Source organism: Ailuropoda melanoleuca, chromosome 10 (assembly GCF_002007445.2).
Source record: "Ailuropoda melanoleuca isolate Jingjing chromosome 10, ASM200744v2, whole genome shotgun sequence".
NCBI lineage: Eukaryota > Metazoa > Chordata > Mammalia > Carnivora > Ursidae > Ailuropoda > Ailuropoda melanoleuca.
The window spans coordinates 72031107-72047643 of NC_048227.1; the positions used below are offsets into that span (position 1 = coordinate 72031107).

General features: G+C 37.6%; 1 protein-coding gene and 1 long non-coding RNA gene across 5 annotated transcripts in view; one reads left to right on the forward strand and one right to left on the reverse strand.

Moving 5' to 3' along the window:
• Positions 1-16537, forward strand: part of NKAIN2 (sodium/potassium transporting ATPase interacting 2) — a 968851-nt gene that overhangs the window by 788309 nt on the left and 164005 nt on the right. For all 4 annotated transcript variants that reach the window (XM_034669080.1, XM_034669081.1, XM_034669082.1 and 1 more), the window contains one exon: positions 2-202. In XM_034669080.1, coding sequence (XP_034524971.1) covers positions 2-202 — 201 coding nt within the window. The remainder of the gene's footprint in view (position 1; positions 203-16537) is intronic.
• LOC117803981 lies at positions 122-11606 on the reverse strand. Its single transcript, XR_004628120.1, has 3 exons — positions 11089-11606; positions 7732-7859; positions 122-254 (listed from the first exon to the last, which is right to left on the reverse strand). It is a non-coding gene; the product is annotated as an uncharacterized LOC117803981 (long non-coding RNA).

Sequence of the window (16537 nt, forward strand, 5' to 3'; positions counted from 1 at the left end):
GGAAACAGACCTTATCCTGACTTTTAATATTTCAATGCACCGATCTTGGTGGATGGAGAATGGACCAGGATGTACGGTGACTTCAGTGACACCTGCACCAGACTGGGCCCCAGAAGACCATCGCTACATCACAGTCTCAGGGTGTTTTCTGGAGTACCAGTACATAGAAGTGGCTCACAGTTCCCTCCAGATTGTCCTCGCAGTAAGTGTTGACCGCCAACCACTCCTAGTGCTTCTGGAATTGTTTTATTTCCCTGCAAATTTAATGCACACAAATGGAATCTGGATAAAGTGTGGCTATTTGCTTTTTTCTAATTAAGGCCCCATTCTGTAGGGATTTGTCAGGTTAAGCCAGGGCATAGTAAAGTGTCATCAATCAGTAAATCAGTAAATAGGCTTTGGCATCTTCAGCATTTTATATAAGAAATCCAACCAGTCAAGGTTTGATCATTTGGCTTTTGGTAAATAAGACTTTTCCAAAGATTCCTGCAGAAAGATCAGAGAGTCTTCACAACTAACATGCTACAGTGCCTAAATGTGTAAGATTTCAACGGACATTTTTCCTCAAGTACTTCTTTCTGCCTGTGCGTCTAGCCCTGGGAATTCTCCTCTCCGTTTACCCATATTCTTCTTCCCAGATTTTGCCAGAGTACAATGCATCACCTTCTATCATTTCCCTGCTTTTTCAAAACAATTCAGCTTTTCATAAATTCTACTTATAGGACTATCATGCCTCCATTTTTCATAGTATTAAACTGATCAATACCCCTCCTTCTACCGGGGCGTTAGGAGTTTGTATTTGTATACAGTATTTATAGAACATATTTGTATAATATATGGCTGTTATATAAAACATATTATTTTGTGGGGCATCTGGGTGGCTTAGTCGGTTGAGCGCCCCACTCTTGATTTTGGCTCAGGTCATGATCTCGGGTTATGGGGTAGAGCCCCGGCTAAGGCTCTCTGCTAAGCAGGGAGTCTGCTGGGGGTTCTCTCTCTCCCTCTCCCTCTGCCCCTCCCCCGACTCATGCTCTCTCTTTCTCTCTCAAATAAATAAATAAATCTTTTAAAAAAATGTATTATTTTATGTTGTATCACTATGACAAAGAGATTAAATAAACACATCCTTTCCTCTAGAAGGATTTTTACTAAGGTTAAATGCATAATTTTGTAGGATTTATAAAGGCAACTTTATTATACATGTTTCCATCTATTTCTCATATATCCTGTAGGTACAGATCTACATATATTTTTCTTAGACTCCATGTAGATCTGAAACTGCTGTGCATAGCCTTAAAATTGTTAATGACAAATTATGCAAATAGAATCTGCTTTTTGAGTCTTTCTTCAGTCAATTACTTTGGAAATGATGTTAACTCACAATTCTTAAATAATAAGACATAACACGTTCTGGGTAGAATGGCATCAACTAGTTCACATAAAATTCTTCTGGAACTAATAAAACCATGTGAATGTATATGTATTAGATTATGTAACTAATACATAGTTACTAATTTTTAAATGAAGAATGTTTATATACACGCACACATACACATACACACACATAAATTACAGTAGGCTAAGTATTCTGTGCTAGTAAACATTACTAAATCATTGTGACTAAAAACCATAAAGGTTTATTCTTGTGGGTCAGTAGAAAGTTCTGCCGATCACTGTCAGTAAGAAAACAAGGCTGGTGGGGCAGCCACCATCGCAGTCATCGTGGGTTGCCACGCCAGGGAGCACAGGTAGATCTGGACTATCTACACTGGCACAAAAATGCTTCTCCCTGAGAAGAGAAGATCATTGTTCACAGTCCATTGTCTAGAACTAATCACACAGTCCCACCCAACCGCAAAATGGCCAAGAAGAAGGGAGAATGTAAATTTTGGGAGATCAGCATAAATTATTTCCACGGTATTTGAATTATGTTTTGGCTAAAGCATTGAGTGATCTCCCTTGAATATGTGCAACCAGAGACACTTCTTAACAAATACACCCTTCTACAATACTCTTAAACTCTAAAACTGTTCATTTTAATTATCTTGAAGTAAAACTAAGTTAGATTTGATGGGATGGAAAAAGTCATTTCATTATTTAAAATCCATTTGGATGAAGTATTCATTCTTACAAAGGAAAAATAAAACGTTTCTGGTATTTGGGGACAGATAATATATTAGAGGGGGATTTTAGATAAAACATCCCTTCATTGGAAGTCCCTTTTTTACTGTACCCACGCATTTTGGAAACTTCCACTTATAGGTCAAGGATGCTGTAAGGATATAGTTTAAGTGCATGGATAGTTACATGTGACTGTTTTAGAGAGTTAGTTGAATTAATGTGTGTATGTATAAACTATATTCATAGATTTATTATACCCACATAAAATTTGGCACACAGGTAATTTGCATAAATAAATAAATAAATAAATAAATAAATAAATAAATAAAGGACATGAGGCTGACATACTGCCCAAAGTAAAATCATCTGTAAATGCCAAGTGGCTAGAATGCAAAGATGGAAAGAGTGCCCCGAAGAGCAGATGTGACTGATAATTCAATCTACTAGCTCTCACTGCTGTCTACATTGTCCCTATTTGAGTAGAGAAATAGTTTGAGCAAGCCATCACAGAATGTGGTATCTTTTTTTTTTTTTTTTAAGATTTTTTTATTTATTTATTCGACAGAGATAGAGACAGCCAGAGAGAGCGGGAACACAAGCAGGGGGAGTGGGAGAGGAAGAAGCAGGCTCATAGCAGAAGAGCCTGATGTGGGGCTCGATCCCATAACGCCGGGATCACGCCCTGAGCTGAAGGCAGACGCTTAACCGCTGTGCCACCCAGGCGCTCCAGAATGTGGTATCTTTACTTCTCCCCTTTCCACCTGTTCTTCCGCCCGGCGGCGCATTTTTCTTTGGCAATGCTGACTATGGATCACCTGACAGTCAGTTAGCAACAGTGTACCCAAGCCAGTTACCTGGAGAATTTTCAAAACCCTTTTTGTCTTTGGGCTTGCTGTTGTCTAGCCAGCCTCAGGCTGAAAGCATCTGCTGTACAGAAAACCTAGCATATCTTAACTAGAGTTTTAGAATGGAAACCAAGATGGGACTTACCGTGAACAATTTTTTCTGCCTACTAATTGGAAGCCTGCCAACTAGATTTTTCTATAGTCATTCTGGTCACTTCTACTATCCTGATTAAGAGATGAAATGGTGTCTTCAATCTTTGCTCCTCCCCTTTTCATGTTCCCCAAATAATCCCCCAGACAATCCAACATTCAATTCAGTCGGGTCCAGTGAACCCTTCCTGAGTGCATGTCCCCTGCTGGCATCTTGAGAAACAAATGACAGGATCCCTGACCTTGACAATGTCACAAATCAAAAATAGGGTGAGATTCTTCCTCAGGATACAAACCAGGTGCAAATAGGTATATTTTGGGGAAATGGTAGACAGAGAATACAGTTTGTGCAGTTTCTGGTGTAATGTCTTCTTAGATCCACCCCGTTTTCTGTAAAGTCAGCTAAACTCCTGCTTCTCCTTGCTTCCACCAGTCTTTGAGCCGCCCTCTCTTCCAGGATGTCTGGCTGGGATCTGCTTTCCCAAACTGCTCTCTCCCAGCTACTGCTCTTGACTCACTCCAAATCTCTCTAGCTCCTTTCCTCCAACTTTGCCCAGCCTTTTCTTTTTTTTTTAATGATTTTTTTTTATTATATTATGTTAATCACCATACAGTACATCCCCGGATTCCGATGTAAAGTTCGATGCTTCATTAGTTGCGTATAACACCCAGTGCACCATGCAATACGTGCCCTCCTTACTACCCATCACCAGTCTATCCCATTCCCCCACCCCCTCCCCTCTGAAGTCTTCAGTTTGTTTCTCATAGTCCATAGTCTCTCATGTTTCATTCCCCCTTCTGATTACCCCCCTTTTCTTTATCCCTTTCTTCCCCTACCGATCCTCCTAGTTCTTATGTTCCATAGATGAGAGAAATCATATGATAATTGTCTTTCTCTGCTTGACTTATTTCACTTAGCATTATCTCCTCCAGTGCCGTCCATGTTGCAGCAAATGTTGAGAATTCGTTCTTTCTGATAGCTGAGTAATATTCCATTGTATATATGGACCACAGCTTCTTAATCCAGTCATCTGTTGAAGGGCATCTCGGCTCCTTCCATGATTTGGCTATTGTGGACAATGCAGCTATGAACATTGGGGTGCATATGGCCCTTCTCTTTACTACGTCTGTATCTTTGGGGTAAACACCCAGTAGTGCAATGGCTGGGTCATAGGGTAGTTCAATTTTTAACTTTTTAAGGGACCTCCACACTGTTTTCCAGAGTGGCTGTACCAACTTGCATTCCCACCAACAATGTAGGAGGGATCCCCTTTCTCCACATCCTCTCCAACAATTGTTGTTTCTTGCCTTGTCTATCTTTGCCATTCTAACTGGCGTAAGGTGGTATCTCAGTGTGGTTTTGATTTGAATTTCCCTGATGGCTAATGATTTTGAACATTTTTTCATGTGTCTGTTAGCCATTTGTATGTCTTCATTGGAAAAGTGTCTGTTCATATCTTCTGCCCATTTTATGATTTGTTTATTTGTTTCTCGTGTATTGAGTTTGAGAAGTTCTTTGTAGATCTTGGATACCAGTCCTTTATCTGTAGTGTCCTTTGCAAATATATTCTCCCATTCCGTGGGCTGTCTCTTAGTTTTTTTGACTGGTTTCCTTGGCTGTGCAGAAGCTTTTTATCCTGATAAAGTCCCATAAGTTCATTTTATCTTTTGTTTCTCTTGCCTTTTGAGATGTGTCGTGATCGCCCAGACTTTTCTTCACAGATTCCTGACCCCTGGCAATTCGGTTTTCTGCCAATCAACTCCTAGCTGATTTGGAAATTAGCATTCACAAAGGCCACATTTGCAATGCACATACATAAGATATCTTCCTTCTACAGCCAAAGGAAGATGAGTATAATATCCACATAATTGGGAAGAGGGGCTATTAATCACACAGCCTCCAGCCGAGCAGAGAGGACCGCCAGAACACCGTAATGATGAGCCAGGTGTGAGACTTCTAGCCTTCTCCTCCTTCAGTAGCATTTTCTTCTAGTTAGTATCAGAAATTGCATTTAAAAGGAATACAGGTGTGCACAGCTTTAATAAAACAACAACAACAACAAAACCCACACTTACAAAATAGATCGAGTAAATATGTATGGAGAGCCAGGGAGGAGATGAACTACAGAGAGAGTGTTGTTCCCATTACAAAAGAATTAAGCCGAATTCTTCAAACAACATGTGATTGCAACTGCTTGGTTTACAAAATGCGTTCACAGGAATTAAATCTTTAGATTTGTGTCACAGTCCTGTGAGGCTGCAAAACAGGTGAAAAGCCTTTCCCAAGATGTCTTAGCTAGTAAATAGGGAGGATGGACTTGCTGACCCAAGTATTCCTCTGATACCAAGGCTAGGAATGAGACTTCAGCCTGCGAGCCAGCAGCAACTGGTTGAAAATGGATTCCTGAAACCCCCAAATTCAGAGTTCTTCAGTGGCAACGAACGCCATGATTAATTAGCCATGTCTGCTGTGGGGGAGGGGAATGGAGGTGTGTGTACCTCACTTCCCATGACCAACAGGATGAACGTGGAAATGTAAATAAATGAAGCTTTAAGGAAAAATATTTATAGCAGTAAGGAAGTAACTTTATGTTTTAAAATATATGTTACAGTTTCAAATAAAACATTGGAAACAAAACAAAATAAAACAGAAACAAATACTTAATCCCTCTTTTCTCTGATTCCCTCCAGAGGACCAATATCTCTAAATTATTTAAGCTAAGCTTCCTCCAACCAAAATTGCTGGGTTTTGTTTTCCTTAATTTCCTTTACTTCCAACACACTTCTAAGTTCACAGCAGATTGATTAATATTTTTAGGATACCAGCAGAGGATACTGGTAAAAACGTTAATAAGCTTACTATTTTCCACAACTATAAAAATTGGCTAAGGAACCATATACAAATTAACAGGAACATCATAAATGACTTTAGAAAAGGTTCTAATACCTGGTGCGCTGTTCATAGCTAAAAACAGGATCACTGTCAAGTTCATCCTTCAGTCATGTCTATTCCCTATTCAGAAAACTTTGTATTTTTTAGAGTACGTAAAATAATGGAAATCATTGTTTAACAGATGGTAAAAAAATTTTTTTGAAGATAAAACGTGCCTTCACATGGAGGGAACCACATATGTTTCCAGTTATTCCCAGTTAATGATATATATTTGATATTTGGCTTGTTAAGACTTGCTTGGGAATACCATTGGTGAGGAATTTTCAAGACTTCAAAAGACTTTATCCAAGTTAATCTGGGATTGTGCTGGGAATGGTACAGGAATATTTCTTTGGATGTTGATGAAGTGCATGGTGCATGGACAAAAGTGAGTTGCCTTATTGCTCACACTGCACTTTGATGCCTTCTTTAATCTGGAAAGACATATTCACAAAGATTTTGGTGGTCAAAGATTTGGGTCCTGATTTTAATGTACTTCGTGACATTGCTATTCAAGTAGTAAATAGTAAATCTGAGTGACGAACTTGCATTGTTTTGAAGGGATGCATGTTTTTAAATGAAAGAAGATGAATTTCAAGTCACAGTGGTATTCAAATTTCATTGTATGGGTTTCAAAGACTATTATGGCTCTTTAAAAGATATTAATATTTATAATATGTCAAAATAAATAGCCCTTTTGCAACTATTTAAAGTAATGACAAGGGGTGCCTGACTGACTCAGTCAGTAGAGTATGGGATTCTTGATCTCTGGGTCATGAGTTGGGTATAACGATTAAAAAAATAATAATAAAATGCATTTTTTAAAAAAAATAAAAATGAAAAATATCAAGCATCAATTTCAAATATACAGAGTTTTTAAGTGAATTATTAAAAATTCTTTCAGGTTATATGGGAGTGGAGATGCTTAAAGGCCTTTAAGTATCAAATTACTCTAAAACAGCGGTTCTTAATGCTGGCTGAGAATAGAAATTATTTACTCACTTGTTTAAAGGATTACCATAAACATGACCTACTTCTGGAAATTCTGTGCCCTTAAGGCTTGAGGTAGGACCTAGGTGGGTGTCGTTTTGAAAATTTTCACCAGAAATATCAGTGCCTTCCCTTTCTTTTCACTACTGATCCCTCTATTGTCCTGAATTGCTCAGAAACACATGGTGTTTGGTGAAAAAAAAAAAAAAAAAAAGAGATTCTGTAATACTAGTGGTACCAGAGCTCCAGTTGCTCCACCAGCTCCTGGAAATGACTTTGAGAGTCATTTCCCTTCCAGGACTGCAGAGTCTACCCTGTGATCAAGTACTGAATCTGTGAACTGACTCTGCATCTGCCGTACCTCCACACCAAAGAGTGAGTGCGTGTGGAGCCCAAACTGAGTCTTCTGATTCCTAGTCCAGCGTCCGTGACTCTACAGGTTTTCTTCTTAGGACAGAATTGCTTGCTGCCTGTGATGGAAATGGACAAAATAACAAGCACTTGGTTGCTTTCCTAGCTCCTAGGATGGTCAACAGCTTTGCCGCTTGGCTTTGAATGTCATACATGCTGCCCAACTCTAGTTCTCCTGGGTACTCAGATACATAGACCTACTTGTCAAAAGGCAGTAATAAGAAATGAAATAAATGTGATTTATCTTTCTGTAACATCAGAATAATTTATACAAATACTCACAAAAATATGGGAAGAAGAACCAAATCACCATTTTGAACACAGGATTTTTCCAGTGACAAAGTTACTGAAATCAGAGAATGAAGGCAATAAATAGCTCAGGAAAGGACATTTCTTGGCACAGTTGAGGGCTGCAAAACATATAAACAACAGTACACAAATTAATTTTAGAGCCTGAACTGGGCTTATTCCTAAATAGTAAGAAATACCAAGATGTACTGATACTTCTGAAATGGGCACGTGTTTAACATTCTAACCTACTCTCAATTCCTCTAGACAATAATAAAGACACTTTGACACTGTCACTCATAGTGTAGGACCCTGATGTCTTATCCACAATTATCAATCAAGTTTTGGTAAAAAAATAAGCCCTGAGTAATCAGTTCTCATGGTCTTTTATTTCTGAAAAGGTGCCCTTGTAAATTAGTGAACAGTTCTGCGTGTCCACAAAGAAGCAAAGTGCAAGAACTTGAATAGCCTCTAAAGTCAGATTAAGTCTAAGACATTTTTTGCTCTTAATATTCTCTGGTATTCCCTCCATGCAAAGTCAGAAATATAAGGTAACATATTCACAGTCTTGGAGTAGCAATCCTTAAATCTTACACTCAGCTGTATAATAAACTATTTCATAATTATGAACTAAATGAGATAATTCTTAAGAAATTGCCTGAAAACAATAAAGGTGGTGTTATTTCTTTTCTCCTTAGCTCAGTATCTTCCATTGCTTATTGAGAATACTATGATTTTTTTCAGATGAACTCACAGTGATGTGCAAAAATGAACTAAATCTCACTAAGTTTACTCACTCCCCAGATACGCCTGTGATTCTTACAGCCAGTGTGATACTATGTAGTGTACCAACACACTAGCCTACACAGGGGCAAGTTTTATCCCATATCAACCATTATCATCAGTGTGCAATATCTGCTTTTCTACATAATGTTTGAAGCATTTGCTTACCCCGAAGCATAATATCCCTTGATCTGTGAGAATGCTTAGCACACCATGGACTAAAAATGCCAGTTTATTTAAGAAGGTAGTGAGGATTATTAATTGCTACAAATTACCAAGAATCAGGTTTTCTTTGAAAGGTTTTCTTTGTACATGAACCATGTACAATTCCATTTCCTATATTTAATCTTATAATTATAAACTTAGCTGAGAATAAATAATAAGGCATATTAAATCAGAAGTTATTTCAGAAAAATAAGTATATGTAAATATAGTAAAACAGAGTAATTTTTGAAAAACATGACAAGCTATTGGCCTTGAACAAAGGGTTACCATCTTCCTTTGTAATATATAATATCATTGTCTTTTAGGATGTCTTTCCTGTCATGATCATTTATAATGATAAAAAGTTTTTAAGAAATAAGTCTTTGATGGCTATTTCCCTTTCACTGGAACTTCTAAACACAGTGGCAGGATAATAATAGTGGAATGTGTCAGTGTTTTCAAATAACAACAAGGCATTCTCAAAGGAAGGATGTAAAGACGATTGATAATGACAGCTATAATATGAGGGATAATTTATTGTTTAGCATGTTATACTTGAATGAAAAAGAATAAAAATATGGGCAAACACACTTGAGCTAAATAGTGTTTACATAGTAGAAAAAGAGCCATCTGTAATGTTCCTCCTGCACCTTTTGTGTTTACCAATCCTATAAATAGGAGTTTAAACTCTGCTATTCTCGACCCACACATTCTTCTAAACAATTGGGTATATGATTCCAAGTCTTCACTCTCCTCCTGCCTATTCCTGCCCTTACAGCATTATGGTTGCTTTTGCCCCAACTCTATCATTTGTTCTTCTCTGACCTTTGTTGTTCCTTTCTGACCTTTATTGTGACTCTCAACCCATTGTCGAATTCCCTGAGAATCAAGACCACGACTTTTTTTTTTAGAAAAGCAAAAAACATTTTACTAAAACGTAAGATCTACCGAAGTTTCCAGACAAGCCATACAAAATGATCACAAGCTTCATCTTGAAGGAAGGATTCTACACTTGACAGCAAAGTCCCGGTGTTATTAGTGAGGGCTGTGATGTTTGTTTAATGTTCCCATTTTGGTTCAAACAATCAAGCTTGTCCATGTACAGCATCTAAATAAACTTAGACTTGGCTAGAGAGCATATTGTAAAGAACTAGTTAGCTGCTTTTAACCAATGCAATTAAAGCACCATAAAAAAGGGGGAAAGGTTAGGGTTAGACCACAACTTTTTGCACACATTTGTCTATCACTTGTAATTTCCTGCTAACTTTATTCACAATATTATATCATTATGGTACCTAATGAGGCAGCTACTTGTCACCTGATGATTTTGGTTAATGCTAATGGCAAATATGGCTGCAAAGTCAAGGACTTAATTAGAGAGTATCATGCCTCCAAGGACATTTTGGTTTTCTTTATCTCTTCTTTTATTCTGAAATCTTTACCTTGCTCCCCTCTCCTTATTGATTCTTAGTCCTCCACCTTTTAAGTTTAATCAGCTTCTTATCAGCAACTTTATAAATACAAATTGTTTCTTTTACCTCCAACTATCCTGTGTCTTCCCGTCATTTATCTTCACTTGTCCGACCCATTTTCCATAACTCTATTGATTTCTTTCTTCATCACAGAATTATGGGCAGATTCTCTCTCTTTTTTCTAATTTCTAAATCTTACAAATGATATTTGCTGTAATTTTATACCATTCTCTTAGTTACATATCATGTTTAGGTTGATTTAGTCCTAATATATGTTACAATGAAAATCAATTTTAAGTGAAATTATACTGTGAGGTACAAAAAATTTCCGTGTCAGTGACCCAGCAGTTGTTCATGTATTCATTTTCAGCACTGTGCTTCGTTCACAAATTTAGGAAAGTCTGTGTTGCTTACAAATTAAAAGGCTTGAAACAAGTTGTCAAAGGAGGTTGAATACTAAAAAGATGGTAAAGGAGTGGCCAAAGCTAAATGAGAAAATATGTCTAGCCACTCCTTTACTGTCCTTCAATTGTGAGTCTGAGGTCCTGAATTAGAATCACGTGGCCACATGGTACCCACTTTTTTTTTTTTTTTTTTTTTTTTTTTTTTTTTTCAAAGCTTTAGAGTTGCTGTGGTACTTAATCTGGAACTGAGTTGGAGGGACTTGAGAATCATATTAACGAAGATATAACTTTATGCATCATCATTGTCACTCTAGCGTATAAAACAATTTCACACATAAACCACTGTGTTGGGTCAACCAGTCTGTGAGGCAAACAGAGTTAACTGTGAGCACCCTGCCAGTATGGCTGGAAAAATTATCCGAACAGTTAAGTTATAAACTAAAGAACTATTGAAAACTCTATTTCAATATCTCTGCATGAACATTTACCTGAGATTAATCTTCACTTTTATTTTCTTTTTGTGAACCATTGCAGATTCTTTTTCCCTTTAAACCCCATATGCTTACAGATGTTAATCTCTAGAGAAGGACCTCGATTCTCCCACCAAAGGCAGTTTGTTGCTTGGCTTTGCTTCGCAGAGACCCAGTCAGAGGCTCTGATGACAGTGTGCTTGTCAGCTTTGTTTCATGAATCCAAAGAGAATGGAAGTCATCAGAAGCTGAGCCTCAAGCACCACCTGTGCCTCTTACTGGGGCCTTTCCACACCAGGGTTGGCGGGGGTCTCCGTCTTTCATCATTTGGTTCACTGACAGAAAGAGAAGGGAGCTGTTGCCCTCTGAGGTAGCACTCAGCAGACTGCTCTATTGCAAAATAAACAAACAATATATTTTTAGGGCACCACCTGCAGCAAGCAGCTGTACCAAACAGAGCAGAACCACGAAGGATGTGATTTGTTCCATTTAACATGAAGCCTTGAGGTTTAGAAGAGAGGGAGGAGAAGGTTCTATGTATACAACCCACACATCCGCAATTTCAACTGAAGCTGATTTTTTTTCTTTTTTAGATTGGAATTGAAGTATCATTATATCTCTCCTCCTTTCCCACCCCGCAACCTCTGGTTGAAAACAATTCTATTATTGGGGTTATAACTGTTAACTGAGAAAATCATTTTTCTCTGCCAGTAAACTTCCTCTTCCATTCAAGGGCAATTTTCTCTCAGGCAACCTATACTTAAATGCCAACATCTGCTATATCTAAGCTGTATATAAATGGTGTCTGGCATTTACATGATGCCAATGACATGATTAGAGAAACTCATACACTTGGCTTACATAGAATTTTCTTCTTATCTTATAGCTTTCATCTATTTCAGTCCTCCTTCAGGATCTGTCTGCCTCTCTAAATGTGCCACGCAAGTCCAAAATACTCTGAAAGCTGAACTTTTAACTCTTATCCTGATCGACAGTCAACTCTTGTATTAACTCCTACCTTTCCGGGCACTAAAGCTGTACAGGGCCTCATGATAAAATTCCCCCATATCTGAGTTGTCTGAGAACCCAGAATTTTGAGGCTGAGGCAAGGGATATTTTAAGTACTTGCTTTTTTCCTGGATTTAAAAATCTCCTCATTCTCTTAATGGCTATTGATTCTGACCTCACAAACCAAAGTCACCATTTCATTTTGAGTTCTTCTAGGTGAGCAGGGATAAATATAATTAAATTATGGATGACTCTGGAAGCAATCCAGGTAGTTACAAATTGAGGTCATTTTAAGTACAGAGAGGGACAGTTACCTTTAATATTAGATTGGCCATCAAGAACCATATACTGTTTAGCTTTTTCTTGAAAACAGACACATTTTAAAAAGAGAAATTGGCCTAAAAATCTAAGAGGTGAACTTGAATGCCATCCTTAACCTCTCTACCACTAACTAGATTCTTAGTCTGAAGGAGAAAAGTCTATTGACCATCTTTTTGTGGCTCATTAACGCTCTTTGGTGGGACTTACAGATATTGCTCTGAGATTCAGAGAGGTGAGATGAAGGAATTTCAAATCTGCAATGATGCATGCCTCTAGCTAATAGAGGAAATCAAATCCTGTGAGCCACGAAACTAAGTTTCCTCTATTATTTTCACTTGCATCATTAAGATGATGATTTTTTTTTTAATATTGGGCACAAAATAAATTCCTGCCAAAGTAGTCTCCAAGAGTGTTGAATGTGAGAACTGCTTCCCTCTCCTTCACCTTTCTAACATATTAAAAGAAATTTTCTGGAAAAAAGCCCAGACTGGGTTTTGCTAANTCCTTCACCTTTCTAACATATTAAAAGAAATTTTCTGGAAAAAAGCCCAGACTGGGTTTTGCTAAATTATGTCTGCTTCTGAATCCTTGTCGATCAATCAAGTTTCTACTTTATGACTTATGGGACAGTGCTTTTCACTGGATGTCGTGGAAACTGGAAGAATGAAGGGAAGCATCCATATTTCCAAAGAACAGTAGAGCACCTTAGCCGGGGCACTTTTATGTTCTACAAAAGTAAGAGTCAGTTCGACTGATCTTTTGTTAGTGATTATAGTAGACCAAATATTCTTCAGGGGTCTCTGGGGAATAGTAAGAGAGATAATAAAAGAAAGAGAAAGTCTTTGACCTTGAGGTTTAGTGAGTGTGGAATGAGGGAGAGGAAGGAGTAAGGCAGGTGTAACTGGATATTGAATAAGGCTAAAAAAATGTGGGTTGTAAAGGGGAGGATTCACCATTTCAGAAACTGTGTCCAGAGGGTACAGAGACAAACATTAGGCAGCTCCCCCAAGCTTCAGTGTCCTCATTCCTCATCCGCAATTGGCATAACTCATTGGGTTTATGATTATGATTATTATTGGGTTAGGTGGAAAAAAAACACACAACCTGAAATCTACCCTCTTAACAAATTCTTAATTGTACAATCTCATTCACTGTATGTACAGGGCTGTACAGCAGATCTCCAGAACTGTTTTGTCTAGCTTGGCTGAAACTCTTCCTACTCACTAGCACCTCCCAATATCCCCCTCCCCTCAGTACCTGGCAACACGATTCCACTTTCTGCGTCTGTAAGTTTGACTATTTTAGATACCTCATATAACTGAAATCTTGTAGTGTATATTTTTCTGTGGCTGGGCTTAATTCACTTAGCATAATGTCCTTGAGGTTTATCCATGTCGTCACATATGACAGGATTGCCGCCTTTTTTTAAGGCTGAATAATATTCCACCGTATGTATATACCACATTTTCTTTATCTGTACTTCAGTCAGTGGACATTGAGGTGGCTTCCACCTCTTAGCTGTTGTGAATATACAATGCCAAGTATTTCTTTGAGATTCTACTTAAAGTTATTTCAGATAAATACCCAGAATGGGGATTTCTGGATCATATGGTAGTTGTATTTTTAATTTTTGGAGGAACTTTCATTCTGCTTTTCATTATGGCTGCAGGTGTTGCATTTCAACAGCAATGCATAAGAGTTTCTAGTCTATGTGTCTGTATCCTCACCAACTCATGTCTTTTTTTATCTTGGCCAGATTGACAGTTGTGAGGTGATTTCTCATTCGGGTTTCGATTTACATTTCCCTGATGACAGTGACATTGATCATTTTTTTAAATATACCTTTTAGCCTTTGTATGATTTTTAAAAAATGTCTGCTCAAATCTTTTACCTGTTTTTAAAATTTGGGTTATTATTTTTTTGCCATTGAGTTGTAGGTGTTCCTTATATATTCCAGATTGAAACGCTTGTCAGATATATGCCTTGCAAATATTATCTCCCATTCTTTAAGTTTATTCTGTTGATTGTTCCCTTTGCTCTGCAGAGCCTTTTATTTGATATAGTCCCGCTTGTATATTTTTGCCTTTGTTGTCCGTGCTTTCAGTGTCATTTCCAAGGCCAATATTATAAAGTGTTTTCCCAGTGTTTTCTTCTAGGAGTTTTATGGTTTCAGGTTTAAGTTTTAAATTTTCAAAATTTTAATCCATTTTGAGTTGATTTTTGTGTGGTGTAAGGGCCCAGTTTTATTCTTTTGGATGTCCAGGGTTCCCCAAAACATGTTTGCTGAAGAGTCTGTCTTTAACCATTATGTATTCTTGACACTCTTATTGAAGATCAGTTGACTATATATGTGTGGATTTATTTCTGGGCTCTCTATTCTGTTCCATTGGTCTATGTCTGTCTTTATGCTAGTACCATACTGTTTTGATGACTGTAACTTTGCAATATGTTTTGAAGTCAGAAAGTGTGAGGTCTCCAACTTTGTTCTTATTTCTCAAGTTTGCTCTCACTATTCAGGGTTTTTTGTGGCTCTGTAAACTTTTAGAATTGTTTTTTTCTATTTCTTCCAGAAACACTATTGGGACTTTGATAGGGATTGCATTTCTCAGTGGCCCCCACCTTCCCCAGACTTGGAATTATTTTCTTAATTTTCTTTTCAGATAATTTATGTTAGTGTACAAAAATACCAATAATTTTTGTATGTTTATGTTTGTATCCTACAATTTTGCTGAATTCATTTATTAGTTAGAACAGGCTTTTTGTGGAATCTTGAGCGTTTCTTACATATAAGAACATGTGCATCTGCAAAGGGGGATAATTTTACTTCTGCTTTTATTTGGATGCCTTTTATTTCTTTTTCTTAGCTCTAGCTAGAATTTCCAGGACTATGTTAAGCAGAAGTGGTGAGAGTAGGCATCCTTGTTTTTTTCCTGATCTTTGAGGTAAAGCTTTCAGTTTTTCACCATTGGATGTAATGTTAGCTATGGACTTTTCCTATATGGCCTTTATTATGTTGAGATAATTTCCTTCTATTTCTGGTTTGTTGAGTGCTTTTATCACAAAGGGGTGTGGAATTATTTCAATTTTTTTCTTCTGAATCTATTGAGATGATTACAAAATTTTTATTCTTTGTTCTATTAATATGGTATATCACATTGTGTGGTTTTATAGGTTGAGCCATCCTTGTATCCCACTTGGTCATGGTGTATGATTCTTTTAATGAACTGCTGAATTCAGTTTCCTTGTATTTTATAGAAGATTTTTGCACTTATGTTCATCAGGGATAATGGCGTAGAGTTTTCTTATAATGTCTTTGTCTGGCTTTGTGTTATGGATGAATGTTTGTATTCTCCCCCCAAAACTGATATCTTGAAATCCTGCCCCCCAGTGTGGTATAAGGAGATGTGACTTTGGGATGTGATTAGGTCGTAAGGGTGAAATCCTCATGAGTGGGATTAGTGTCCTCATAAAAGAGAAGCCAGAGAGCTTTCTTACCCTCTCTGCCACATGAAGACACAAGGAAGTCAGCAGCCTGCAACAAGATGCTCGCCCTCACCAGACACCAGCTCTGTTAAAACCAGATTTTAACACTGTTAAAATCAAACCAGTGCCTTGATTTTTGAATTTTTTACTCTCCAGAACTGTGAGAAATAAATTTCTGTTGTTTATAAGCCATCCATCTATGGTACTCTGTTATAGCAGCAGGAACCAACTAAGACAGAAATTGCTACTGTAACAAATGTCTAAAGATGTGAAAATGGCTTTGGAACTGAGTAATGGGTAGAGGCGGTACAAGTTTGAGGTACATGCTAGAAAAAACCTAAATTGTTAGCAACAGAATTTTAAAGGCAATTCTAGTTAAGGCTCATAAGGAAAAGAGGATAGCTATAGAGAAAGCTTCTTCTTCGAGAATAGATATGGATGGGAAAGACCTGATGAGGTCTCCAGTGGAAATGGAGAATGTGCTATCAGACGATGGCTAAAAGGCAATCCTTATGATAAAATGGTAACAAATTTGGGTGACATGTTTATGTTCTAGTGCTTTGTTGGAGATAGAACTTGTGAGTGATGAAATTGGCTATTTAGCTGAGGTGATTTCTAAGGAAATTGATGAAGGAGCAGCTTGGTTCTTCTTGCC